This window comes from Pleurodeles waltl, chromosome 4_1 (genome assembly GCF_031143425.1).
Source record: "Pleurodeles waltl isolate 20211129_DDA chromosome 4_1, aPleWal1.hap1.20221129, whole genome shotgun sequence".
NCBI classification, from domain to species: Eukaryota; Metazoa; Chordata; class Amphibia; order Caudata; family Salamandridae; genus Pleurodeles; species Pleurodeles waltl.
This window is the reverse complement of record NC_090442.1, coordinates 607,175,535-607,203,479: the sequence shown is the minus strand read 5'-3', so window position 1 is coordinate 607,203,479 and position 27,945 is coordinate 607,175,535. Positions and strand designations below refer to the sequence as shown.

General features: G+C 48.7%; 1 protein-coding gene across 1 annotated transcript in view; it reads left to right on the top strand.

Annotated features, from left to right (window-relative positions):
* Positions 1 to 27,945, top strand: part of UTP20 (UTP20 small subunit processome component) — a 966,235-nt gene that overhangs the window by 641,741 nt on the left and 296,549 nt on the right. The window contains exon 44 of the mRNA XM_069229033.1: positions 25,245 to 25,343. Within this exon, the coding sequence (XP_069085134.1) occupies positions 25,245 to 25,343 (99 nt within the window). The remainder of the gene's footprint in view (positions 1 to 25,244; positions 25,344 to 27,945) is intronic.

Here is a 27,945-nt window from a genome sequence, read left to right as displayed (position 1 = left end):
ATGCAAAAATACAGGCGGCAGCTCTTTATTAATGGGACTAGAGTAGAGGTCCTGAGGTAAACAGGTGCCAGTGTCACTATTGTGACAGACAAACTGGTTTCCCCAGGACAATACCTGACTGGACAAACTTATCCACTCACCAATGCTGACAATCAGACTAAAGTATATCCCATGGCTATGGTAACTGGGGGTCACTGGCCTGAAACAGGTGGTAGTCTCTTCTGCTATACCATTTGAATGTCTGCTTGGAAATGATCTGAAGTCCTCAGCATGGGCTGAGGTAGAACTCAAAACCCATGCAGCCATGCTGGGTATCCCTGAACTGGTGTGTGTCAATACTAGGGCACAGTGCAGAACTCAGGGTGAAAAAGAGGTGTTGGAGTCTAGAATAATGGCTCAACCCTCCAAGAGAATAGTAAAGAAGACTGGGGAACCAGCTTCAGCACGGAAAAAGAAACAGAACCTCTCTTCTCAGGAAGAAGTCCTATCCCCTGAGGGAACTGAGCCTATGGAGTTAGAACCTTATCAGGTTGAGCTCTTGGGCCCAGGGGGACCCTCAAGGCAACAGCTGTGCAAGGGGCAAGAAACTTGTCCCTCTCTTGAAGGCCTAAGGCAGCAAGCTGCTGACCAAGAAAAAGGATATGTCAGTGGAACACACAGGGTCTATTGGGAAGATGGACTCCTTTACACTGAGGCAAGGGATCTCAGACCTGGTGCCACTAGGAGAGTGGTAGTGCCTCAGGAGTTTAGGGAGTTCCTTCTGACCTTAGCCCATGACCTTCCCTTTGCTGGGCATTTGGGACAAACCAAGACATGGGAGAGGTTAGTCAACCATTTCTATTGGCCCAACATGTCCCAGAAAGTAAAGGCGTTTTGTGCCTCCTGTGTCACCTGTCAAGCCAGTGGTAAGACAAGTGGCCATCCAAAGGCCCCCCTCATTCCACTTCCAGTGGTGGGGGTCCCCTTTGAAAGAGTGGGAGTTGATATAGTGGGCCCACTTGAACCTCCCACAGCATCAGGAAATCATTATATCCTAGTAGTAGTGGATCATGCTACTAGATACCCTGAAGCAATTCCCCTTAGGTCCACTACTGCCCCTTCAGTAGCCAAAGCACTCATTGGTATTTTTACCAGAGTGGGATTTCCTAAGGAGGTGGTTTCTGCCAGAGGTACCAACTTCATGTCAGCTTACCTAAAACACATGTGGAATGAGTGTGGGGTGACTTACAAATTCACCACACCATACCATCCACAAACCAGTGGTCTTGTTGAGAGATTTAACAAGACATTGAAGGGCATGATCATGGGGCTCCCTGAAAAACTCAAAAGGAGATGGGATGTCCTCTCGCCATGACTGCTTTTCGCCTACTGAGAGGTGCCTCAGAAGGGAGTAGGGTTTTCCCCCTTTGAACTTTTGTTTGGCCATCCTGTTAGGGGACCACTAGCTCTTGTGAAAGAAGGCTGGGAGAGACCTCTCCATGAGCATAAGCAAGATATAGTGGACTATGTACTAGGCCTACGTTCCAGGATGGCAGAGTACATGGAAAAGGCAAGTAAAAACCTTGAGGCCAGCCAACAGCTCCAGAAGATGTGGTATGACCAAAAGGCTGCTATGGTTGAGTTTCAGCCGTGGCTCCCAGGGCTTTTCAGGACCAATGGAGTGGCCCTTTCCCAGTGCTAGAGAACAAGAGTGAGGTCACCCACCTGGTGGACCTAGGCACTAGCAGGACCCCCAAGAGGGTGATCCATGTTAACCGCCTAAAACTCTTCCATGACAGGGCAGATGTAAACATGTTGATGGTTACAGATGAGGACCAGGAAGCAGAGCGTGAACCTCTCCCTGATTTCCTCTCCACTGACCCTAAAGATGGCACAGTAGATGGAGTGATCTACTCAGACACCCTCTCTGGCCAACAGCAAGCTGACTGCAGGCAAGTCCTCCAGCAGTTTGCTGAGCTATTTTCCCTAACCCCTGGTCAGATGATGATGTGGACACAGGAGACAGCATGCCTGTCAAAAACAAAATATTCAGACAGTCTGACTAAGTTAAGGAAAGCATCAGAGTGGAAGTCCACAAGATGCTGGAGTTGGGAGTGATTGAGCACTCTGACAGTCCCCGGGCTAGCCCAGTGGGCTTGGTCCCCAAACCTCACACAAAAGATGGCAAGAGAGGGATGAGGTTCTGTGTGGACTACAGAGGGCTTAATTCTGTCACCAAGACAGATGTTCACCCCATTCCAAGGTCAGATGAGCTGATTGATAAATTGGGTGCTGCCAAATACTTGAGTACCTTTGACTTGACAGCAGGGTACTGGCAAATAAGAATGGCACCAGGAGCAAAAGAGAAAACAGCATTCTCTACACCTGATGGGCACTACCAGTTTACTGTGATGCCCTTTGGCTTAAAGAATGCCCCTGCCACCTTCCAAAGATTGCGAACCGGGCCCCAGCACCAGTGTTCTTTCCCTAAACTGTACCTTTGTCTCCACAATTGGCACAAGCCTGGCTCTCAGGTAAGTCCCTTGTAACTGGTACCCCTGGTACCAAGGGCCCTGATGCCAGGGAAGGTCTCCAAGGGATGCAGCAAGTCTTATGCCACCCTAGGGACCCCTCACTCAGTACATGCACACTGCCTCACAGCTTGTGTGTGCTGGTGGGGAGAAAATGACTAAGTTGACAGGTGAGGGCATAAGTGCATGAGCACTATGCCCCTACAGTGCCTAAGCAAAACCTTAGACATTGTAAGTGCAGGGTAGCCATAAGAGTATATGGGCTGGGACTTTGTTAAACTCGAACTCCACAGTTCCATAATGGCTACACTGAAAACTAGGAAGTTTGGTATCAAACTTCTCAACACAATAAATGCACACTGATGCCAGTGTGCAGTTTATTGTAAGATACACCCAGAGGGCATCTTAGAGATGCCCCCTGAGTACATGCCCGACTTCTAGTGTAGGCTGACCAGTTCCTGCCAGCCTGCCACACACCAGACATGATGCTGGCCACATGGGGAGAGTGTCTTTGTCAAAGCCTGTACTGGGTGGAGGTGTTTCTCACCTCCCCCTGCAGGAACTGTAACACCTGGCGGTGAGCCTCAAAGGCTCACCCCTTTTGTTACAGTGCCCAAGGGCATCCCAGCTAGTGGAGATGCCCACCCCTCCGGCCACTGCCCCCACTTTTGGCGGCAAGGCTGGAGGAGATAATGAGAAAAACAAGGAGGAGTCACCCACCAAGGTGTCCTGAGCTGAGGTGACCCATGCCTTGAGAAATCCTCCATCTTGAGTTTGGAGGATTCCCTCAATAGGATTAGGGATGTGCCCCACTCCCCACAGGGAGGAGGCACAAAGAGGGTGTAGCCACCCTTAAGGACAGTAGCCATTGGCTACTGCCCTCCCAGACCTAAAAACACCCCTAAATTCAGTATTTAGGGCTCCCCAGATCCCAGGAAATCAGATTCCTGCAACCTGAAGAAAGAAGGACTGCTGACCTACAAGCCTGCAAAAAGGAGGAAGACGACAACTGATTTGGCCCCAGCCCTACCGGCCTGTCTCCAACTTCGAAAACCTGCTCCTGTGACGCATCTGACAGGGACCAGCGACCTCTGAAGCCTCAGAAGACTGCCCTGGACTACAGGACCAAGAAACTCCTGTGAACAGCTGCCCTGTTCAAAACCAGCTACTTCTTTGCAACAAAGAAGAAACTTCCAAGGACTTCACGTTTCCCGCCGGAAGCGTGAGACTTCACACTCTGCACCCGACGCCCCCGGCTCGACCTGCAGAAAACCAACACCTCAGGGAGGACTCCCCGGCGACTGCAAGCCCGTGAGTTACCAGAGATGACCCCCCTGAGCCCCCACAGCGCTCACTCCTGCGGAGAGAATCCAGAGGCTCCCCCTGACCGCGTCTGCCTGTAACAAGGGACCCGATGCCTGGAACCAACACTGCACCCGCAGCCCCCAGGACCTAAAGGAACCGAACTTCAACGCAGGAGTGACCCCCAGGCGACCCTCTGCCTAGCCCAGGTGGTGGCTGTCCCGAGAAGCCTCCTGTGCTTGCCTGCACCGCTAGAGTGACCCCCGGGTCCCTCCATTGATTCCTACCTGAAACCCGACGCCTGCTTTGCTCACTGCACCCGGCCGCCCCTGTGCTGCTGAGGGTGTACTTTGTGTGCCTTCTCTTGTCCCTCCGGTGCTCTACAAAACCCCTGTGGTCTGCCCCCCGAGGACACAGGTACTTACCTGCTGTCAGACTGGAACCGGAGCACGCCTGTTCTCCTTAGGCGCCTATGTGTTTTGGGCACCTCTTTGACCTCTGCACCTGACCGGCCCTGAGCTGCTGGTGTGGTAACTTTGAGGTTGCCCTGAACACCCAACGGTGGGCTGCCTATGCCCCAGGACTGAGACTTGTAAGTGTTTTACTTACCTCCTAATCTAACCTTTACTTACCTCCCCCAGGAACTGTTGATATTTGCACTGTTTCCACTTTGAAAATAGCTTATTGCCATTTTTACAAAGACTGTACATGATATTGTTTTCATTCAAAGTTCCTAAAGTATCTAAGTGAAGTACCTTACATTTAAAGTGTTTAATGTAAATCTTGAGCCTGTGGTTCTTAAAATAAACTAAGAAAAGATATTTTTCAATATAAAAACCTATTGGCCTGGAGTAAGTCTTTGAGTGTGTGTTCCTCATTTATTGCCTGTGTGTGTACAACAAATGCTTAACACTATCCTCTGATAAGCCTATTGCTCGACCACACTACCACAAAATAGAGCATTAGAATTATCTACTTTTGCCACTATCTTACCTTTAAGGGGAACTCTTGGACTCTGTGCACACTATTTCTTACTTTGAAATAGTATATACAGAGACAACTTCCTACAGTAGTTAATCTGCAATCACATCTTGCAAGAATGATTGGTTGAATTCTGATTCCATCATAGATTGATAAATTGACCCACTTGTTAGGTTGAGCCGAAGCGTTTGACCTCGTGGATACTTTTAATATACTTCTTATGGCTTAAAGCATGTTGGATGCAGTGTCCTTTAAAAAGTCTTTGCTTGCTAGTGGCCAGTTCTGCCTTTTTCTCCCTCTTTTTTCTGTTTCATAGGCAGTGACCAACTACTGTGTTATTCCACTTTGGTTTCTTTATCTGTTGCTGTGACAGACTACTTTTGTAATTTCTTGTTTGCTCACTTTTCACTGTGGGTGTTTAGGCTGGTAGCTGCCTGTGTTGTGTTGCAACATTCCGTTCCTCCCACCTTGTCCCATGTCACAAACATTTGTTTTGACTTTATTCCAGTGCAGTCCTCGTTTACGTCTGACTCCTAAAATAAGCCTAATTTACAAAAGAAACACCTGGTGTCTAAACATTTAGCTCGCTGCTGTAGGAGGCTGGACTGGCTTGTAGTGAATACCTAGGGGTACTTACACCTTGCACCAGGCCCAGTTATCCCTTATTAGTGTATAGGGTGTCTAGCAGCATAGGCTGATAGATAATGGTAGCTTAGCAGAGCAGCTTAGGCTGAACTAGGAGACGAGTGAAGCTCCTACAGTACCACTAGTGTCATATGCACAATATCATAAGAAAACACAATACACAGATATACTAAAAATAAAGGTACTTTATGTTCAATGGCATGTGTAGCTGCAGATACACATGCTGTGCACATCCCGCCATCTGGTGTTGGGCTCGGAGTGTTACAAGTTGTTTTTCTTCGAAGAAGTCTTTTCGAGTCACAAGACCGAGGGACTCCTCCCATTTCGACTCCATTGCGCATGGGCGTCGACTCCATCTTAGATTGTTTTTTTTCCGCCATCGGGTTCGGACGTGTTCCTTTTCGCTCCGTGTTTCGGGTCGGAAAGTTAGTTAGAATCTCGGAAAAATCGTCGGTATTGTTTGCGTTCGGTATCGGGTTAGTTACAACAGATCGATACCGAATTGAGAAGAGCTCCGGTGGCCCGTCGGGGTTTTTCGATTCCCGTCGGGGCCTGGTCGGCCCGGCCACGTGTCTCTTCAAGGCTGATGGAACGGACCCCATTCCGCTTCTGTCCAAAATGCCATAACAAGTATCCATATACAGATCAACACCTGGTCTGTAACTTGTGTTTGTCACCAGAACACAGGGAGGATACTTGTGAGGCCTGTCGAGCGTTTCGGTCGAGGAAGACACTCAGGGACCGAAGAGCAAGAAGACTGCAAATGGCGTCGGCGCCGACAGGACAAGGGTGTTTCGAGGAGGAGGAAGAAACATTCTCCATCCAGGATTCGGACTCTGAGGAGGTCGATCCCGAAGAAACGCCCAAAAAACCGTGAGTAAGACGTTGAAACAAAAAACTCACGAAAAGACTGCCAAAGCCCAGGGGACGCCACCGCCAACAGGCCATGGCTTAACCCAAAAAATAGGTGACCGTCCATGGGCACCGAAAAAGGGCGAGCTGGTGTCGAAGTCATCCGACTCCGGTCGAGATACAGGCACGCAGCAATCTCAGGCCCGAGAGAGTGGCTCCGAAAAGATTCGGCACCGAGACAGCGGCACCGAAATTGGTCGGCACCGAGAGGGCACTACGCCGAAAAGCAAAAAGATTTTGTCGGAGCCAAAAAAAGCAGCAGAAAAGGTTTCGGTGCCAAAACATCCGGCATCCGAACCGAAAATTAGTTCCTATTCAGAGGAACAAGGACTGTCCTCTCAAATGAAGACACACAGATTTGAAGAGGAATTACAGACAATAGAGCCAGATCACACGCAAAGGCGGCTCTTTATACAGAAAGATACAGGGAAGATCAGCACTCTTCCCTCAATCAGAATGAAACGAAAACTTGCCTTCCAAGACAAGGACAAAAAGCCACAAGCAAAAGTGGCTAAACAAATAACACCACCACCATCCCCACATCACTCTCCACAACTATCACCGGTAGCCACTCCACCAATGATGCAATCCCCAACACATACGGGGATGAGTCAAGATGACCCTGATGCATGGGACCTTTACGACGCACCAGTGTCAGACAATAGTCCTCAATGCTATCCAGCAAGACCCTCGCCACCTGAGGATAGTACAGGCTACATTCAAGTGGTATCAAGGGCAGCAGCATTTCACAATGTCAGCCTTCACTCAGAACCCATTGAAGATGACTTCCTTTTTAATACACTGTCGTCTACGCACAGTCAATATCAAAGTCTGCCAATGTTGCCCGGAATGCTAAAACACTCCAAACAGGTGTTTGAAGAGCCTGTCAAAGGGAGAGCCATTACTCCAAGAGTAGATAAAAAATATAAACCGCCACCAACAGACCCAGTGTACATCACACAACAGCTATCACCAGACTCTGTTGTAGTTGGAGCAGCGCGCAAAGGAGCCAACTCTCATACTTCAGGAGACGCACCACCTCCAGATAAAGAAAGTAGAAAATTCGACGCGGCAGGCAAAAGGGTGGCGGCACAGGCAGCAAACCAGTGGCGTATTGCAAATTCGCAAGCTTTGCTAGCCAGATATGATAGGGCCCATTGGGACGAGATGCAACACCTTATTGAACACTTGCCAAAGGAGTTTCAAAAAAGAGCGCAGCAAGTGGTCGAAGAGGGACAAAATATCTCCAATAATCAAATTCGATCAGCAATGGATGCTGCAGACACAGCTGCTAGAACTGTCAACACAGCAGTAACGATAAGGAAGCATGCATGGCTGCGTACATCAGGATTTAAACCAGAGATACAGCAAGCTGTGCTGAATATGCCAATTAACGGACAGCAGTTGTTTGGGCCGGAGGTGGACACTGCAATTGAAAAACGTAAAAAAGACACTGACACGGCCAAAGCCATGGGTGCGCTCTACTCCCCGCAGAGCAGAGGCACATTTCGAAAAACACAATTTCGATGGGGGTTTCGAGGGCAAACCACAGAAGCCACAACCTCACAAACAAAGCCCACTTACCAGAGCCAGTATCAGCGGGGAGGTTTTCGGGGACAATATAGAGGAGGACAGTTTCAAAGAAACAGAGGAAAGTTCCAAAGTCCCAAAACTCCTCAAAACAAACAGTGACTTCAAGGTCACAAATCCCCAACACATAACACCTGTGGGGGGGAGACTAACCAAGTTTTACACACATTGGGAGGAAATAACAACAGACACTTGGGTCTTAGCAATTATCCAGCATGGTTATTGCATAGAATTTCTCAAATTCCCTCCAAACGTCCCACCGAAAACACACAATATGTCAAAACAACATATAGATCTTCTAGGACTAGAAGTTCAGTCATTGCTACAGAAAGAAGCAATAGAATTAGTACCAAAAGATCAATTAAACACAAGAGTTTACTCACTGTACTTCCTGATACCCAAAAAGGACAAGAGCCTGAGACCGATACTAGATCTCAGAACATTAAATACCTACATCAAATCAGACCATTTTCACATGGTTACTCTACAAGACGTAACCCCACTGCTCAAACAACAAGACTACATGACAACACTAGACCTAAAGGATGCATATTTCCATATACCAATACATCCTTCACACAGAAAGTACCTAAGGTTTGTATTCCAAGGGATACATTACCAATTCAAAGTGTTGCCATTCGGAATAACAACTGCGCCAAGGGTTTTTACAAAATGCCTGGCAGTAGTAGCTGCACATATCAGAAGGCAGCAAATACATGTGTTCCCATACCTAGACGATTGGTTAATCAAAACCAATACGCTAAAACGGTGTTCACAACACACAAAATATGTCATAGAAACCCTACACAAACTAGGTTTCTCAATCAACTACGCAAAGTCACACCTGCAGCCGTGCCAAACACAGCAATACTTGGGAGCAACAATCAACACAGCAAAAGGGATTGCTACTCCAAGTCCACAAAGAGTACAAACATTTCACAATGTAATACAAACATTGTATCCAAAACAAAAAGTACAAGTAAAAATAATACTGAAACTACTAGGCATGATGTCCTCATGCATAGCCATTGTCCCAAATGCAAGGTTACACATGCGGCCCTTACAACAGTGCCTAGCATCACAATGGTCACAAGCACAGGGTTAGCTTCTAGATCTGGTGTTGATAGACCGCCAAACATACATCTCGCTTCAATGGTGGAACAGTATAAATTTAAACCAAGGGCGGCCTTTCCAAGACCCAGTGCCACAATACGTGATAACAACAGATGCTTCCATGACAGGGTGGGGAGCACACCTCAATCAACACAGCATCCAAGGACAATGGAACATACAGCAAAAACAGTTACACATAAATCACCTAGAACTGTTAGCGGTATTTCTAGCGCTGAAAGCCTTTCAACCCATGATAACCCACAAATACATTCTTGTCAAAACAGACAACATGACAACAATGTACTACCTAAACAAACAAGGAGGGACACACTCAACACAATTGTGTCTCCTAACACAGAACATATGGCATTGGGCGATTCACAACCACATTCGCCTAATAGCACAATTTATTCCAGGAATTCAGAATCAGTTAGCAGACAATCTCTCACGGGATCACCAACAGATCCACGAATGGGAGATTCACCCCCAAATACTGAACACTTACTTCCAAATTTGGGGAACACCACAAATAGATCTATTTGCAACGAAGGAAAACTCAAAATGCCAAAACTTTGCATCCAGGTACCCACAACATCAGTCTCAGGGCAATGCGCTATGGATGAACTGGTCAGGGATATTTGCTTACGCTTTTCCCCCCTCTCCTTCCATATATAGTAAACAAGTTGAGTCAAAACAAACTCAAACTCATACTAATAGCACCAACATGGGCAAGGCAACCTTGGTACACAACACTACTGGACCTGTCAGTAGTACCTCATGTCAAACTACCAAACAGACCAGATCTGTTAACACAACACAAACAACAGATCAGGCATCCAAATCCAGCATCGCTGAATCTAACAATTTGGCTCCTGAAATCCTAGAATTCGGACATTTAGACCTCACACAAGAATGTATGGAGGTCCTAAAACAGGCTAGAAAGCCTACCTCTAGACACTGCTATGCAAATAAATGGAAAAGATTTGTCTATTACTGCCATAATAATCAAATTCAACCCTTACACGCATCTACAAAAGATGTAGTGAGATACTTACTACATCTGCAAAAAGCAAAACTAGCTTTCTCTTCCATAAAAATACATCTTGCTGCAATTTCAGCTTACCTGCAAATTACGCACTCAACTTCATTATTTAGGATACCAGTCATAAAAGCGTTTATGGAAGGCCTAAAGAGAATTATACCACCAAGAACGCCACCAGTTCCTTCATGGAACCTCAACATTGTCTTAACACGACTCATGGGCCCACCTTTTGAGCCCATGCACTCTTGTGAAATGCAATACTTAACGTGGAAAGTTGCATTTTTAATTGCCATCACATCTCTAAGAAGAGTGAGTGAAATTCAAGCGTTTACCATTCAAGAACCATTTATTCAAATACACAAAAATAAAGTTGTTCTAAGAACAAATCCCAAATTTTTACCAAAAGTAATCTCACCGTTCCACTTGAATCAAACGGTAGAATTACCAGTGTTCTTCCCACAGCCAGATTCTGTAGCTGAAAGAGCACTACATATATTAGACATCAAAAGAGCACTAATGTACTACATTGACAGAACAAAACTAATTCGAAAGACAAAACAACTATTTATCGCCTTTCAAAAACCTCATACAGGAAATCCAATTTCAAAACAAGGCATTGCTAGATGGATAGTTAGGTGCATTCAAACCTGCTATCTTAAAGCTAATAGAGAACTGCCTATTACACCAAAGGCACACTCAACCAGAAAAAAAGGTGCTACCATGGCCTTTCTAGGAAATATTCCAATGAACGAAATATGTAAGGCAGCGACATGGTCTACGCCTCATACATTTACCAAGCACTACTGTGTAGATGTGCTAGCTGCACAACAAGCAACAGTAGGTCAAGCTGTACTAAGAACATTATTCCAAACTACTTCAACTCCTACAGGCTGAACCACCGCTTTTGGGGAGATAACTGCTTACTAGTCTATGCACAGCATGTGTATCTGCAGCTACACATGCCATCGAACGGAAAATGTCACTTACCCAGTGTACATCTGTTCGTGGCATTAGTCGCTGAAGCTTCACATGCGCCCACCCGCCTCCCCGGGAGCCTGTAGCCGTTTAGAAGTAGATCTTAAACATTTGTACATTTGTAAATAAATTACTTGAAACTTTATTATGTACATACGCATTCACTCCATTGCATGGGCACTATTACTAGCATACACAACTCCTACCTCACCCTCTGCGGGGAAAACAATCTAAGATGGAGTCGACGCCCATGCGCAATGGAGTCGAAATGGGAGGAGTCCCTCGGTCTCGTGACTCGAAAAGACTTCTTCGAAGAAAAACAACTTGTAACACTCCGAGCCCAACACCAGATGGCGGGATGTGCACAGCATGTGAATCTGCAGCGACTAATGCCACGAACAAATGTACACTGGGTAAGTGACATTTTCCTTTTATGACAATATGTCAAAAGTATCTCAGTGAGTACCCTCAGTATGAGGATAGCAAATATACACAAGATATATGTACACAATACCAAAATATGCAGTAATAGTCCTAGAAAACAGTGCAAACAATGTATAGTTACAATAGGATGCAATGGGGACACATAGGGATAGGGGCAACACAAACCATATACTCCAAAAGTGGAATGCGAACCACGAATGGACCCCAAACCTATGTGACCTTGTAGAGGGTCGCTGGGACTGTAAGAAAACAGTTAGGGTTAGAAAAATAGCCCACCCCAAGACCCTGAAAAGTGAGTGCAAAGTGCACTAAAGTTCCCCAAAGGACATAGAAGTCGTGATAGGGTAATTCTGCAGGAAAGACACAAACCAGCAATGCAACAACGATGGATTTCCAGTCGAGGGTACCTGTGGAACAAGGGGACCAAGTCCAAAAGTCACAAGCAAGTCGGAGATGGGCAGATGCCCAGGAAATGCCAGCTGTGGGTGCAAAGAAGCTGCTACTGGACAGTAGAAGCTGAAGATTCTGCAGGAACGACAAGGGCTAGGAACTTCCCCTTTGGAGGACGGATTCCCCCACGCCGTGGAGAGTCGTGCAGAAGTGTTTTCCTGAAGAAAGACCGCCAACAAGCCTTGCTAGCTGCAAATCGTGCTGTTAGGGTTTTTGGATGCTGCTGTGGCCCAGGAGGGACTAGGATGTCGCCAATTGCATCTGGGGACAGAGGGGGCGTCAAGCAAGACAAGGAGCCCTCTCAGAAGCAGGCAGCACCCGCAGAAGTGCCAGAACAGGCACTACGAAGTGGAAAGAAACGGTGCTCACCCGAAGTCGCACAAAGGAGTCCCACGTCGCCGGAGGACAACTTAGGAGGTCGTGCAATGCAGGTTAGAGTGCCGTGGACCCAGGCTGGACTGTGCACAAAGGATTTCCGCCGGAAGTGCACGGAGGCCGGAGTAGCTGCAAAAGTCGCGGTTCCCAACAATGCAGTCTGGCGTGGGGAGGCAAGGACTTACCTCCACCAAACTTGGACTGAAGAGTCACTGGACTGTGGGAGTCACTTGGACAGGGTTGCTGGATTCAAGGGACCTCGCTCGTCGTGCTGAGAGGAGACCCAGGGTACCGGTGATGCAGTTCTTTGGTGCCTGCGGTTGCAGGGGGACGATTCCGTCGACCCACGGGAGATTTCTTCGGAGCTTCTAGTGCAGAGAGGAGGCAGACTACCCCCACAGCATGCACCACCAGGAAAACAGTCGAGAAGGCGGCAGGATCAGCGTTACAGAGTTGCAGTAGTCATCTTCGCTACTTTGTTGCAGTTTTGCAGGCTTCCAGCACGGTCAGCAGTCGATTCCTTGGCAGAAGGTGAAGAGAGAGATGCAGAGGAACTCGGATGAGCTCTTGCATTCGTTATCTAAGGAAATCCCCAAAGCAGAGACCCTAAATAGCCAGAAAAGAGGGTTTGGCTACTTAGGAGAGAAGATAGGCTAGCAACACCTGAAGGAGCCTATCAGAAGGAGTCTCTGACGTCACCTGCTGGCCCTGGCCACTCAGAGCAGTCCAGTGTGCCAGCAGCACCTCTGTTTCCAAGATGGCAGAGGTCTGGAGCACACTGGAGGAGCTCTGGGCACCTCCCAGGGGAGGTGCAGGTCAGGGGAGTGGTCACTCCCCTTTCCTTTGTCCAGTTTCGCGCCAGAGCAGGGCTAAGGGGTCCCTGAACCGGTGTAGACTGGTTTATGCAGAAATGGGCACCATGTGTGCCCATGAAAGCATTTCCAGAGGCTTGGGGAGGCTACTCCTCCCCTGCCTTCACACCATTTTCCAAAGGGAGAGGGTGTAACACCCTCTCTCAGAGGAAGTCCTTTGTTCTGCCATCCTGGGACAGGCCTGGCTGGACCCCAGGAGGGCAGAAGCCTGTCTGAGGGGTTGGCAGCAGCAGCAGCTGCAGTGAAACCCCGGGAAAGGCAGTACCAGGGTCTGTGCTACAGACCACTGGGATCATGGGATTGTGCCAACTATGCCAGGATGGCATAGAGGGGGCAATTCCATGATCATAGACATGTTACATGGCCATATTAGGAGTTACCATTGTGAAGCTACATATAGGTAGTGACCTATATGTAGTGCACGCGTGTAATGGTGTCCCGCACTCACAAAGTCTGGGGAATTGGCCCTGAACAATGTGGGGGCACCTTGGCTAGTGCCAGGGTGCCCTCACACTAAGTAACTTTGCACCTAACCTTTACCAGGTAAAGGTTAGACATATAGATGACTTATAAGTTACTTAAGTGCAGTGTAAAATGGCTGTGAAATAACGTGGATGTTATTTCACTCAGGCTGCAGTGGCAGGCCTGTGTAAGAATTGTCAGAGCTCCCTATGGGTGGCAAAATAAATGCTGCAGCCCATAGGGATCTCCTGGAACCCCAATACCCTGGGTACCTCAGTACCATATACTAGGGAATTATAAGGGTGTTCCAGTAAGCCAATATAAATTGGTAAAATTGGTCACTAGCCTGTTAGTGACAATTTGAAAGAAATGAGAGAGCATAACCACTGAGGTTCTGATTAGCAGAGCCTGAGTGAGACAGTTAGTCATAACACAGGTAACACATTCAGGCACACTTATGAGCACTGGGGCCCTGGCTGGCAGGTTCCCAGTGACACATACAACTAAAACAACATATATACAGTGAAAAATGGGGGTAACATGCCAGGCAAGATTGTACTTTCCTACAGCTGTTCACGAAAGCCACAATATGCCCTTTCTGGTAGAATGTAGCTGAACCTAGAAGCAATGATGTGAAACTTGCAGAGCATCATCTGGAGTCTCTTTCCAGCCCCCTCCATGTCAGCCCTCAGAGACATCCGCACACAGGGCATTGCTTATCTCCTTTATCTGATAGAGACTTCTAGTTGCAGATTCCTTACCTTAGAATTTTCCCACAGGCGTCAGACTGGATCCGAAGATTTTTTCACGAGCAATACCCTTGCTCGGCAGTCGGTCAACTCCGCGGGTGTCGTTGGCGTCATAGTCGCCGTGATGACGTCGGGAGTAGTACATAGACGCTGCCTCAGTGCAGTGACGTCAGTTCTTTTCTTTCTGCGCCTTTCACTGATCCTGAGAGAGCTACCTTGGTCTCTTTTTGACCGAGTTCATCAGTTTTGTTGAGTTTTTGTTGAGTTTTTGATGCGTCGAGATGTTCCCGAAGACCTGTTTCAATCCATGTGAGGACTGTCACCACATGATGTCAGTGACGGGTCTGCATCGAGTCTGTTTGTGGTGCTTGGAGTACGACCACGACCCGAAGTTGTGCTCCGAGTGCTGGGCTATGCACCCAAAGGCCTTGAGGGAGCGGTCCCTCAAGCTCATGGCGGCCCGGCACTCGACTCCGTGTAGGTCCCAGACTTGCTCGAGGGGAAGGTCTTGAGACTGCTCGTGGAGCCACCACCATTCTTCTTTCTCAAAGTCTTCGGGCAAAGGTAAGAAGAAGAATATGTCGAAGTGGTCCTGTCACCCTTTGACTTCACCCCGTCGCTCGGCTGATGCGACGTGTCGACACTCAAAGCCTCAGTCGTCGGAGCCTACTTCTGGGTCCGCTCCGCACTCCCCTGAACTTCCGGGGAGCTGGAGCACCGCAGAACAATTAAAGGATTTTTATGAGACCACACGCCTCATTTTTGGGCAGGCTGACCCCGATATGTGACTTTGGGCCCAAAGTGTTTGGTTGGGGGGCCTTCGGGTTCCACGGCTTTGGCTCCAGCCACCGATGTCCCCTCCGGATCCACACCAACGCCGGTCGTACCACTGAGACCTTCCCCGGTGCCAGTTCGATTGACACCGCTCCTGACATCGGTGGTGCCCACCATTGTCGTCGACATGATCCTCATCCCGACGACTCTGAGTCGGAACGGCTTCGGCCGACACTGCCTCTGTGTTCCATGAGGGCCAACTCACCCCCGGTTAGATTTTGACCTTTTTCCAAATGGGTACGAATTCGGAGAAAGATTGGAGGGGTCCCTGGACCTTTATGAATACCAGGATGACCCTACTTTGCACTTGGCACAGGAGTTGGGCGACGCTTGTGACCTGGACAGTTCTCCAGACGCTGGCATGCTGTCTCCTACCGTGGCTACTGCGGAGGGAGTGACTTACTCTATAGTGGTTAGTAGGGCGGCTGAGGTTCTTGGCCTTGACCTGCCTACTGTACAGGTCAGGTTAAATCTCCTGATGGAGGTGCTTCAGCCCGCCAGAGCGACCCTAAATTCCTGTCCCAACACCCCACGCCTGAGAGTCTGGTCATCCAGGCTTCCTCTTCCTCAGGTGCATTCCTTTCCGCACCCCCGGATAGGGAATCAAAAAGGCTGGAACAATTTGGGAAGAAGATGTTTTCTTCCTCTAGTCTCGCACTGCGGTCCGTGAACACCGCTTGCCTTTTGGGCCACTATACCCACTCTATGTAGGATATGGTCGCGCAAGTTCTACCGCAGATACCGGAGGAGGCCCATGCTGTCGTCTCCCAAGAGGTCACCGATGGGAGAGATGCAGTGAAGTTCACAAGCCGATGTGGGCTGGACACTACAGACTCTCTGGGCAGATCTTTTGCTACGATGGTAGCCTTGAGATGCCACGTCTGGTTTTTCGGTGGATGTCCAACAGTCTCTTGTGGACATGCCCTTTGATGGCTCCCATCTCTTTGGAGACAAGGCGGACTCGGCCTTGGAGAGATTCAAGGACTCCCAGGCAACAGCTCGGTCACTTCGCCTTTCTGCTGCCCCTCGCCCCCAACAGTCAGCCTTTTGCCCCTTTCATGGCCACGGAAGGGGCTCCCTGTCGCGTCCCCAACCCAGCCACCGTGCCAACCATGATGTTCAGCCGCTGTGTGGCTGGGGACGCGGAATCCCACGTGGGCGCGGGACAGGGAGCCAGAGGTCTGCCAAGTCCAACCCTGCTTCCAAACCTTCCTAGTCCGTCCCCTCACTCCGATCCAGTTGGCGGCAGGATATGCCATCACCTGCCCCACTGGGAATCCATCACTACGGACAGGCAGGATCAGCAGATCGTTCGAAAGGGCTATTCCCTCCCCTTTGAATCTGCCCCACCAGCCATGCCTCCATCAGTCAGCCATCTTCCGGAGGATCATTTGGCACTTTTCTGCCAGGAAGTCGTGGCTGTCTTGGCCAAGGGAGCCATAGAGAAGGTCCCTGTGCCAGGAGTAGGTTGTGGTTGTTATTCCCACTACTTTCTGGTGCCGAAAAAGGACACAGGCTTACGTCCTATCCTTGATCTTCAATTACTTCTTCAAGAAGGAGAAATTCAAAATGCTCACCCTGGCTCAGGTCCTGTCTGCCTTAGACCCAGGAGACTGGATGGTAGCGCTGGACTTGCAGGATGCTTATTTCCACATTCCCATCCTGTCTGCCCACAGACGCTACCTGTGATTCGTGGTAGGTCATGAGCACTATCAGTTTACTGTGCTCCCCTTCGGCCTTACCAGCACCCCTTGGGTGTTCATGAAAGTGATGGCGGTGGTTGCAGCTCATCTGTGCAGTTTAGGGGTCTCAGTCTTTCCCCTACCTCGACGACTGGCTGTTGAAGGTGGACTCGCCCCAGAAAGTCGTCTTCCCACCTTCAGGCTACGGCAAGCCTCCTGCACATGCTGGGGTTCACTATCAATGTGCCAAAGGCACACCTGGCTCCCTCTCAGACTCTCCCTTTCATTGGAGCTGTTCTGGACACAGTGCAGTTTCTGGCTTATCCTCCCAAAAAGCGAGTCCAAGATATTCGGGCTATGATTCTGATCTTTCAGCCTCTGTCTTGGGTTTCAGTGAGACTGCCTCCTGCATCCTGCTAGTAATACGTGCCAGATGGCATATGCAGACTCTGCAGTAGGATTTGAAGTTCCAGTGGGCACAGCATCAGGGAAATCTCTCCGACATTGTCCCGATCTCAGATAGGACTGCGAAAGACCTGCAGTGATGGCTTTCAGATCTGCATTGGGTCCACGGCAGATCCCTCTCTCTTCCCCAGCCAGATCTATCCATAGTGACAAATGCGTCACTTCTGGGTAGGGGCGGCAGCATGGGACAGGCGGAGTCTGGGCTCCATTTCAATCTTCTAGAGCCCCGGGCGATCAGGCTTGCGTTAAAAACATTTCTTCCCTCTCTCAAAGGGAAAGTAGTGCAGGGGTTCACGGACAATACTACCGCCATGTGGTACTGCAACAAACAGGATGCGGTAGGGTCCTGGACCTTTTGCCCGGAGGCACTAAGATTCTGGCCATGGCTGGAACATGAGAGCATTACCCGGGTGGTTCAACATGTGGTGGACTCTCTGAACGCCAGAGCAGACAAACTCAGCCATCGATGCACAGCCGATCACTAATAGTGTCTCCATCCGGAGGTGGCGTAAGGTCTCTGTAGGAAGTTGTCTCTGTATGTACTATTTCAAAGTAAGGAATAGCATGCACAGAGTCCAAGGGTTCCCCTTAGAGGTAAGATAGTGGCAAAAAGAGATAATACTAATGCTCTATTTTGTGGTAGTGTGGTCGAGCAGTAGGCTTATCCAAGGAGTAGTGTTAAGCATTTGTTGTACATACACATAGACAATAAATGAGGTACACACACTCAGAGACAAATCCAGCCAATAGGTTTTTGTATAGAAAAATATCTTTTCTTAGTTTATTTTAAGAACCACAGGTTCAAATTCTACATGTAATATCTCATTTGAAAGGTATTGCAGGTAAGTACTTTAGGAACTTTAAATCATAAAAATTGCATGTATACTTTTCAAGTTATTGACAAATAGCTGTTTTAAAAGTGGACACAGTGCAATTTTCACAGTTCCTAGGGGAGTTAAGTTTTGGTTAGTTTTACCAGGTAAGTAAGACACTTACAGGGTTCAGTTCTTGGTCCAAGGTAGCCCACCGTTGGGGGTTCAGAGCAACCCCAAAGTCACCACACCAGCAGCTCAGGGCCGGTCAGGTGCAGAGTTCAAAGTGGTGCCCAAAACACATAGGCTAGAATGGAGAGAAGGGGGTGCCCCGGTTCCGGTCTGCTTGCAGGTAAGTACCCGCGTCTTCGGAGGGCAGACCAGGGGGGTTTTGTAGGGCACCGGGGGGGACACAAGCCCACACAGAAATTTCACCCTCAGCAGCGCGGGGGCGGCCGGGTGCAGTGTAGAAACAAGCGTCGGGTTGGTAATGGAAGTCAATGGGAGATCTAGGGATCTCTTCAGCGCTGCAGGCAGGCAAGGGGGGGGTTCCTCGGGGAAACCTCCACTTGGTCAAGGGAGAGGGACTCCTGGGGGTCACTCCTCCAGTGAAAGTCCGGTCCTTCAGGTCCTGGGGGCTGCGGGTGCAGGGTCTCTCCCAGGTGTCGGGACTTAGGATTCAAAGAGTCACGGTCAGGGGAAGCCTCGGGATTCCCTCTGCAGGCGGCGCTGTGGGGGCTCAGGGGGGACAGGTTTTTGTACTCACAGTCTTAGAGTAATCCTGGGGTCCCTCCTGAGGTGTTGGATCGCCACCAGCCGAGTCGGGGTCGCCGGGTGCAGTGTTGCAAGTCTCACGCTTCTTGCGGGGAGCTTGCAGGGTTCTTTAAAGCTGCTGGAAACAAAGTTGCAGCTTTTCTTGGAGCAGGTCCGCTGTCCTCGGGAGTTTCTTGTCTTTTCGAAGCAGGGGCAGTCCTCAGAGGATGTCGAGGTCGCTGGTCCCTTTGGAAGGCGTCGCTGGAGCAGGATCTTTGGAAGGCAGGAGACAGGCCGGTGAGTTTCTGGAGCCAAGGCAGTTGTCGTCTTCTGGTCTTCCTCTGCAGGGGTTTTCAGCTAGGCAGTCCTTCTTCTTGTAGTTGCAGGAATCTGATTTTCTAGGGTTCAGGGTAGCCCTTAAATACTAAATTTAAGGGCGTGTTTAGGTCTGGGGGGTTAGTAGCCAATGGCTACTAGCCCTGAGGGTGGGTACACCCTCTTTGTGCCTCCTCCCAAGGGGAGGGGGTCACAATCCTAACCCTATTGGGGGAATCCTCCATCTGCAAGATGGAGGATTTCTAAAAGTCAGAGTCACCTCAGCTCAGGACACCTTAGGGGCTGTCCTGACTGGCCAGTGACTCCTCCTTGTTGCTTTCTTTGTTCCCTCCAGCCTTGCCGCCAAAAGTGGGGGCCGTGGCCGGAGGGGGCGGGCAACTCCACTAAGCTGGAGTGCCCTGCTGGGCTGTGACAAAGGGGTGAGCCTTTGAGGCTCACCGCCAGGTGTTACAGCTCCTGCCTGGGGGAGGTGTTAGCATCTCCACCCAGTGCAGGCTTTGTTACTGGCCTCAGAGTGACAAAGGCACTCTCCCCATGGGGCCAGCAACATGTCTCTGGTGTGGCAGGCTGCTGGAACTAGTCAGCCTACACAGACAGTCGGTTAAGTTTCAGGGGGCACCTCTAAGGTGCCCTCTGTGGTGTATTTTACAATAAAATTTACACTGGCATCAGTGTGCATTTATTGTGCTGAGAAGTTTGATACCAAACTTCCCAGTTTTCAGTGTAGCCATTATGGTGCTGTGGAGTTCGTGTTTGACAGACTCCCAGACCATATACTCTTATGGCTACCCTGCACTTACAATGTCTAAGGTTTTGTTTAGACACTGTAGGGGTACCATGCTCATGCACTGGTACCCTCACCTATGGTATAGTGCACCCTGCCTTAGGGCTGTAAGGCCTGCTAGAGGGGTGGCTTACCTATACTGCATAGGCAGTGAGAGGCAGGCATGGCACCCTGAGGGGAGTGCCATGTCGACTTACTCGTTTTGTCCTCACTAGCACACACAAGCTGGCAAGCAGTGTGTCTGTGCTGAGTGAGAGGTCTCCAGGGTGGCATAAGACATGCTGCAGCCCTTAGAGACCTTCCTTGGCATCAGGGCCCTTGGTACTAGAAGTACCAGTTACAAGGGACTTATCTGGATGCCAGGGTCTGCCAATTGTGGATACAAAAGTACAGGTTAGGGAAAGAACACTGGTGCTGGGGCCTGGTTAGCAGGCCTCAGCACACTTTCAATGGTAAACATAGCATCAGCAAAGGCAAAAAGTCAGGGGGCAACCATGCCAAGGAGGCATTTCCTTACAGTCTCTTTCAGCAGTGCGGAGAGCCTTGGTTAGATCTGTTTGCCTCCTCAGAGAACGTGCAATGTCAACTGTTTTGCACGTTGGAGTTTCCAAGACGGCACTCGCTTGGAGACACTTGTTGTCTTCAGTGGAACTCCGGCCTCCTTTCAGCCTATACCACTTTTGCCTAGAGTTCTCAAGATCATCAGGAACGACCGGGCCCAAGTTATCTTGGTGGCTCCGGACTGGGCACGGAGAGTATGGTATCCAGAGTTATTGAGCACAGCCACTGATCCTCCACTCAGACTGCCTCTTCGGGCGGATCTCCTGTTGCAGCAACAGGGGATGGATCGCCACCCGAACCTGTCCAACCTCCGCCTTCATGCATGAAGATTGAGCGACAGCAGTTGACGACTTTTGATCTTCCACCCGAAGTCTGTGATGTTAACTTGGCAGCCAGGCGTCTGTAGGAAGTCCAGTGACAAAAAGAGATATTTCTAATGCTCTATTTTGTGGTAGCGTGGTCGAGCAGTAGGCTTATCAGAGGTAGTGTTAAGCATTTGCTGTACACACACAGGCAATACATGAGGAACACACACACTCAAATACTTACTCCAGGCCAATAGGTTTTTATATAGAAAAATATATTTTCTTAGTTTATTTTAAGAACCACAGGTTCAAGATTTACAAGTAATACTTCAAATGAAAGGTATTTCACTCAGGTATTCTAGGAACTTTGAATAATAACAAAATCATGTACAGTTTTGGCAAAAATGGCAATAAGCTATTTTAAAAGTGGACACAGTGCAAAAATCAACAGTTCCTGGGGGGAGGTAAGTAAAGGTTAAGTTCACAGGTAAGTAAAACACTTAAAAGTCTCAAAGTTGGGTCCAAGGTAGCCCACCGTTGGGGGTTCAAGGTAACCCCAAAGTTACCACACTAGCAGCTTAGGGCCGGTCAGGTGCAGAGGTCAAAGAGGTGCCCAAAACACATAGGCTTCAATGGAGAACAGGGGTGCCCCGATTCCAGTCTGCCAGCAGGTAAGTGCCCGCGTCCTCGGGGGCAGACCAGGGGGGTTTTGTAGGGCACCGGGGGGGACACAAGCAGGCACAGAAAGTACACCCTCAGCGGCACAGGGGCGGCCGGGTGCAGAGTGCAAACAGGCGTCGGGTTTTGTATAGGAAGTAATGGGGAGACCCGGGAGTCTCTTCAACAATGCAGGCAGGCACAGGAGGGGGCTCCTCGGGGTAGCGATCACCTGGGCTGGGCTGGGCTGGGCTGGGCTGGGCAGAGGGTCGCCTGGGGGTCGCTCCTGCACTGGAGTTCGGTTCCTTCAGGTCCTGTGGACTGCGGGTGCAGTGTTGGTTCCAGGCGTCGGGTCCCTTGTTACAGGCAGTCGCGGTCAGGGGAGCCTCTGGATTTCCTCTGCAGGCGTCGCTGTGGGGGTTCAGGGGGGTCGACTCTGGCTACTTACGGGCTCACAGTGGCCAGGTAGTCCTCCCTGTAGTGTTGGTTTTCCGCAGGTCGAGCCGGGGGCGTCGGGTGCAGAGTGGAAAGTCTCACGCTTCCGGCGGGAAACGTGATGTCCTTGAAGTTGTTTCTTTGTTGCAAGAAAGTTGCAGATTGTTGAACAGGGCCGCTGTTCACAGGGGTTTCTTGGTCCTTGGTTGCAGGGCAGTCCTCTGAGGCTTCAGAGGTCGCTGGTCCCTGTTGGATGCGTCGCTGTTGCAGTTTTCTTCGAATTAGGGAGACAGACCGGTAGGGCTGGGGCCAAAGCAGTTGTTGTCTCCATCTTCTCTGCAGGGCTTCAGGTCAGCAGTCCTTCTTCTTGTTAAGGTTGCAGAAATCTAGTTTCCTAGGTTCTGGGGGGCCCTAAATACTGAATTTAGGGGTGTGTTTAGGTCTGGGAGGGCAGTAGCCAATGGCTACTGTCCTTGAGGGTGGCTACACCCTCTTTGTGCCTCCTCCATGTGGGGAGGGGGGCACATCCCTAATCCTATTGGGGGAATCCTCCATCCACAAGATGGAGGTTTTCTAAAAGTAAGGGTCACCTCAGCTCGGGACACCTTAGGGACTTTCCTGACTGGTGGGTGACTCCTCCTTGTTTTTCTAATTATCTCCTCCAGCCTTACCGCCAAAAGTGGGGGCAGTGGCCAGAGGGGCGGGCATCTCCACTAGCTGGGATGCCCTGTGGTGCTGTAACATAGGGGGTGAGCCTTTGAGGCTCACCGCCAGGTGTTACAGTTCCTGCAGGGGGAGGTGAGAAGCACCTCCACCCAGTACAGGCTTTGTTCCTGGCCACAGAGCGACAAAGGCACTCTCCCCATGTGGCCAGCAACATGTCTGGTGTGTGGCAGGCTGGCAGAAACTAGTCAGCCTACACTGGAAGTCGGGTATTTTTTCAGGGGGCATCTCTAAGATGTCCTCTGGGTGTATTTTACAATAAATTGCACACTGGCATCAGTGTGCATTTATTGTGCTGAGACGTTTGATACCAAACTTCCCAGTTTTCAGTGTAGCCATTATGGAACTGTGGAGATCATGTTTGACAAACTCCCAGACCATATACTCTTATGGCTACCCTGCACTTACAATGTCTAAGGTTTTGCTTAGACACTGTAGGGGCATAGTGCTCATGCACATATGCCCTCACCTGTGGTATAGTGCACCCTGCCTAAGGGCTGTAAGGCCTGCTAGAGGGGTGACTTACCTATGCCACAGGCAGTGTGAGGTTGGCATTGCACTCTGAGGGGAGTGCCATGTTGACTTAGTCTTTTTCTCCCCACCAGCACACACAAACTATGAAGCAGTGTGCATGTGCTGAGTGAGGGGTCTCTAGGGTGGCATAAGACATGCTGCAGCCCTTTAAGACCTCCCCTGGCATCAGAGCCCTTGGTACCAGGGGTACCAGTTAAAAGGGACTTACCTGGGTGCCAGGGTTGTGCCAATTGTGGAGACAAAGGTACAGTTTAGGGAAAGAACACTGGTGCTGGGGCCTGGTTAGCAGGGGCCCAGCACACTTTCAAGTCATAACTTAGCATCAGCAAAGGCAAAAAGTCAGGGGGTAACCATGCCAAGGAGGCATTTCCTTACAGCGTCCCTTTACCAAAATGGTATACGCCTGTCGTTGTCATAAATTTGTGGCATTTTGTACCAACAAATTTGTTGATCCCCTCTCTGCTCCTCTATCCCAGGTTCTTTTGTTCATTCTTTCTTTGGCCCAGCAGGGCTCTGCATTGGGCACCCTTAAAGGGTATTAATCGGCCTTTCTGAGGCTGCCTGATCAGCCCTCACTCTTTAAATCTCCTATTGTCAGTCGATTCCTTATAGGTCTCACTCATTTATTTCCTCCCACTCCATTTACCATGCCTCAGTGGGACCTCAATCGTGTCCTTACTTACTTAATGTGTACTCCCTTTGAGCCGATGCGCAATTGCCCTTTACGGCTCGTCACTTTCAAAACTGTCTTTCTTGTTGCCATAACTTCTGCTCGCAGAGTGAGCGAGCTTCAAACTCTTTCTTCAAAGCCTTAATTCTTGTCTGGGCACCCTGGCAAAGTGGTGTTGCGCACTAAGGCTTCCTTCCTTCCCAAGGTTGTTACAACTTTTCATGTAGGCCAGTCCATCACCTTGCCTACTTTTTGTCGTACCCCCACATCCTTCTCATGAGGAGAAGAGACTCCTCCGTCAGGACCCATAAAGAGTGTTGGCGTTCTATCTAAATCGTACTAAAGATTTCTGGGTGGACGATCAACTCTTTGACGGGTATGAGGGTGCGAAGAAAGGGAAGGGGGTGCAAAAACATACCATCTCTCAATGCGTACTTCTTTGCATCAAGATGTGCTACCCTTTGGCCAAGAAGCAACCCCTGAGGGCTTACTTGCTCATTCCACCAGAGCAACTGCTGCTTCCACTGCTTTGGCTTAGAAAGTTGTTAAAAGAAACTGACGTCACTGTGCTGATGTGGTGTCGATGTACTACTCCTGACGTCATCACTGTGACTACGACGCCCGCGGAGTCGACTGACGCCACCTACTGAGGCGCAGGTGTATTGCTTGTGAAAAAATCTATGTATCCAGTGTGATGCCTAGGGGAAAATTGTAAGGTAAGGAATCTGCAACTAGAATATGTCTTTACCAGGTATTTTGTTACCGAAGGTAAGTAACTTGTACATTTAGGCCATATATTGTCTCAGGCTGCTCTGCAAATTGTCAACTTCATTAGAGCTTTGGTGAAATGCGAGGCAAAAATGCTTGCAAGACTTTTCATTCTGTTAACAATAGCCGCCAGTGGCCCCCAAAACATAGCAGGAAAAGATTAAATTATAAGGCAGGTTTGGGCAATTTATATGGCAAGAAAAGTCCAGTTCTGAATTTACAATGCCAATAACTCTAACTCAAGAAAATGGGACACCTATTGCATTGCAAATGCTTGTTTTTATTTACGTAATGACCTTATTTTTTTATCTTACTGGCTTGGTGCTTTCTGCTCAATTCCCAGCACTAATTCTGTTCAGATACAGCTTCCTTCATCAAAGCCCTTCCCACCCTAGGTTTTACATTGCAGTTTGTCGGGGTGTTCAAAAGGGAAATATTTTGCAAGTTGCTTGATTTTTGGATTGTGTACCTCATTAATGATTTCTTTTCTCCTTTTTATTTAGGTTCATGTGCTGTCGTTCACTGTTAACTTGCTGATGAAAGGACTGAGCAGTAGACTAAAGAGTGGAGATTTGGATACTTGTTTGGACATTATGATTGAGGTAATTACATTTTATTGGTGACAACCATGAATTAAGCCAGGGTTGTACTTTCTATGATTTCCGTACAAAGATTTTTATTTCATCCATTATCACAGACATCCGCTTGTAACCATATAAAGCCTTGTGCTCTTTTGCAGTGTGTGGGCATTAGTCGTTAGAAGTCAACTCTTTTGCTATATATTTTGTTTACAATTCGAAGATTGTTCACAGTACTGATAAGAAAGCTTTTACAGCAATAAAAGATATGCTTTCAATAGCTGGCAAAAGGAAAATACATATAAAGTGCTCTCATATATGTCACCAGTATAATCTACAGCAACACCTGCAGGTTTAAAAAAACTTCTTCAGAAGAATAGATAAAGAGAATAACATATGGTGGACATTCAGGTCAAAATCCTGTCAGCGTTGTGCCTGGAAGCTTTAAAAGCTGGATCAAAATTGTCATGTTCATTCAGCATAGTGCAAACTCTCCTTTGCTTGTCAGGGTATGTTTGGTTATTTAGTTATTTCATTTTTGCATTGCACTAAAATGATGCCTGAGAGCACCATGCTTGTACAGACAGAGTAGAAATTGTCTGAGTCTCAGTAAACTTTGTTACATAGTATTTTTCCTTGGCTGTGTTTAGTGAATGGTTGGGGATCATATAGGGATTATCTGCTTTCAGTGATAAACCATACTAGCTATTGTTTAAATCAGTATATGTTAAGTGTGAATTTTTTTTTTTTTCTACCCATGAGAGGCTATTATTGAGTAGGAACCTTGCACAGCTTGGAATTTTAGAATGTGCAGTACCAGATGTGATGGACATCTGTCTCCTCTGTCACTTCCATAGTCTAATGTTCCTCTGTCAGGAACTGTGCCAGTCTTAGAGCCCATTTTAAACAAAAACACAACATCCTCTAAAAAGTGCCCTAAACAGTATTCAGCACCAGAACACTTATGGTTACGGAAAGAAAATGTATAGGAAAATGCACTGAACAGCACAGAACACGTAAATTTTCATATAACTACACAATACAATATTTGTAGGAAAATAAACAAATATGCATGCTTGCTCATTTTGTTTGAAAATCCATGCCTCATAAGAATTCATATGTGAAGTCCATCAGTGGCTAAGAAGGTTCTGATGTGGTATGTGTTATATTAGTATTGTAAACAATAGACACAGATGCTTCATCCTCTTAATATTCCCCAGGCATCAGACTGGATCTGAAAACTTTTCAGCAGTAGCTCTGTGTGCAGGAAGGTGGTGCCTTGCAGCTCCGTACTGATGCTGTTCTGCTCTAGAAATGATGGGTGGGTCCTATATAGGCACCACATCCGTGGGCTGATACCAGTTCCTTTCTCTGCTGCACCCCCACACCTGGAGCTGCGTCACTTTCCTGGATAGTTTATCAAATTTCTACAGCGTGCAAGGGATGCCAATCCCTAAAATGACAGGTTTGAAGGTATTGTTGCACACAAATATCTGTGATAGATTCATATCTGGTGTTCCTGTGGTCGAGCCACGACTCGCAAGGCCTGCAGCGCGTGCGCGTCACTGAACCCGAAGAGCATCAGGTAACATGATGCTAAATTTTCCATTGCCACAAATAAGATGACTCTGCATTGGAACTGTTCCAAGTCCACCTCGGTATCCAAAGCTTGCTCTCGTCCCATTACTATTCCTGGAGTCAACAGAGCTGCTCCAGTAGTCGGGCTTTGTTACACTCTAAGTCCTTAGATGGGCGTAAGAAACACAAGACATTGAAGTGGGGTTCTACTCCCTCATGCCGCTCACGTTCACTTGAGCAAGAATGAGGACGGCACCACTCTTGATCCTGCTCAGAGGTTGGCTGACTTTAAAGTCAATCCCGCAGCTGGTTCTGGCACAGCCCAAGTTTCTGGGGCCTTTTGTCTCTCTGAGACACTTACCTCGATATTTTATCAAACTTTTTACAGTGTGCAAGGGATGTCATCTCCTAAAATAAAGGTTTCAAGCCCTGTAGGCTCTGTTGCAAACAGCTGACAAATCTCTGCGACTGATCTCTATCAGGTTTGCCAGTTGTGTCTGGGGTCGGGTCATGACTCTTAAGAGCTGCTGAGACTGTATGTTGATGAACCTGAATTCCATCAGCAAGTGCAAGGCAAAACTTTATAGCCAGGCAAAAGACACTGTGCTGGGACTGGGCCAAGGCCAAGGCTGTGTCCCTTTCCTGTCAATAGGTGCCAGTCTTCTTTGCACTTCACATCCTCCGGTAAGCACAAAAAACATTAGATGTCGAAGCAGGGTTCTGCCTCTTCTCATCATTTCCATTCACCTGACGAAGCACCTGGGCAGCGCCAGCAGTCCTGATTCCACAGCTGGTCCCCGCACAGCCTGAGTTTCTGTAGTCCTCCACCACGTCTTGTCAGATGAAATAGTCCGTGTAGCCATGTTTCGTCTCCTTCTGATTGCATTCTGGCCCCAAGAACCAAGAGGCCTTCCAACTGGATTACCACTAGCAGGTTTGCCCTTGGTATCAGCTGGACCCTCCTCACTTACCTTGACTTTGTTGCCCATGTGACCGACTCATGCTGGCTCCCGGCACATCAATGCCAATGCAGACTTTGCCACCTGAA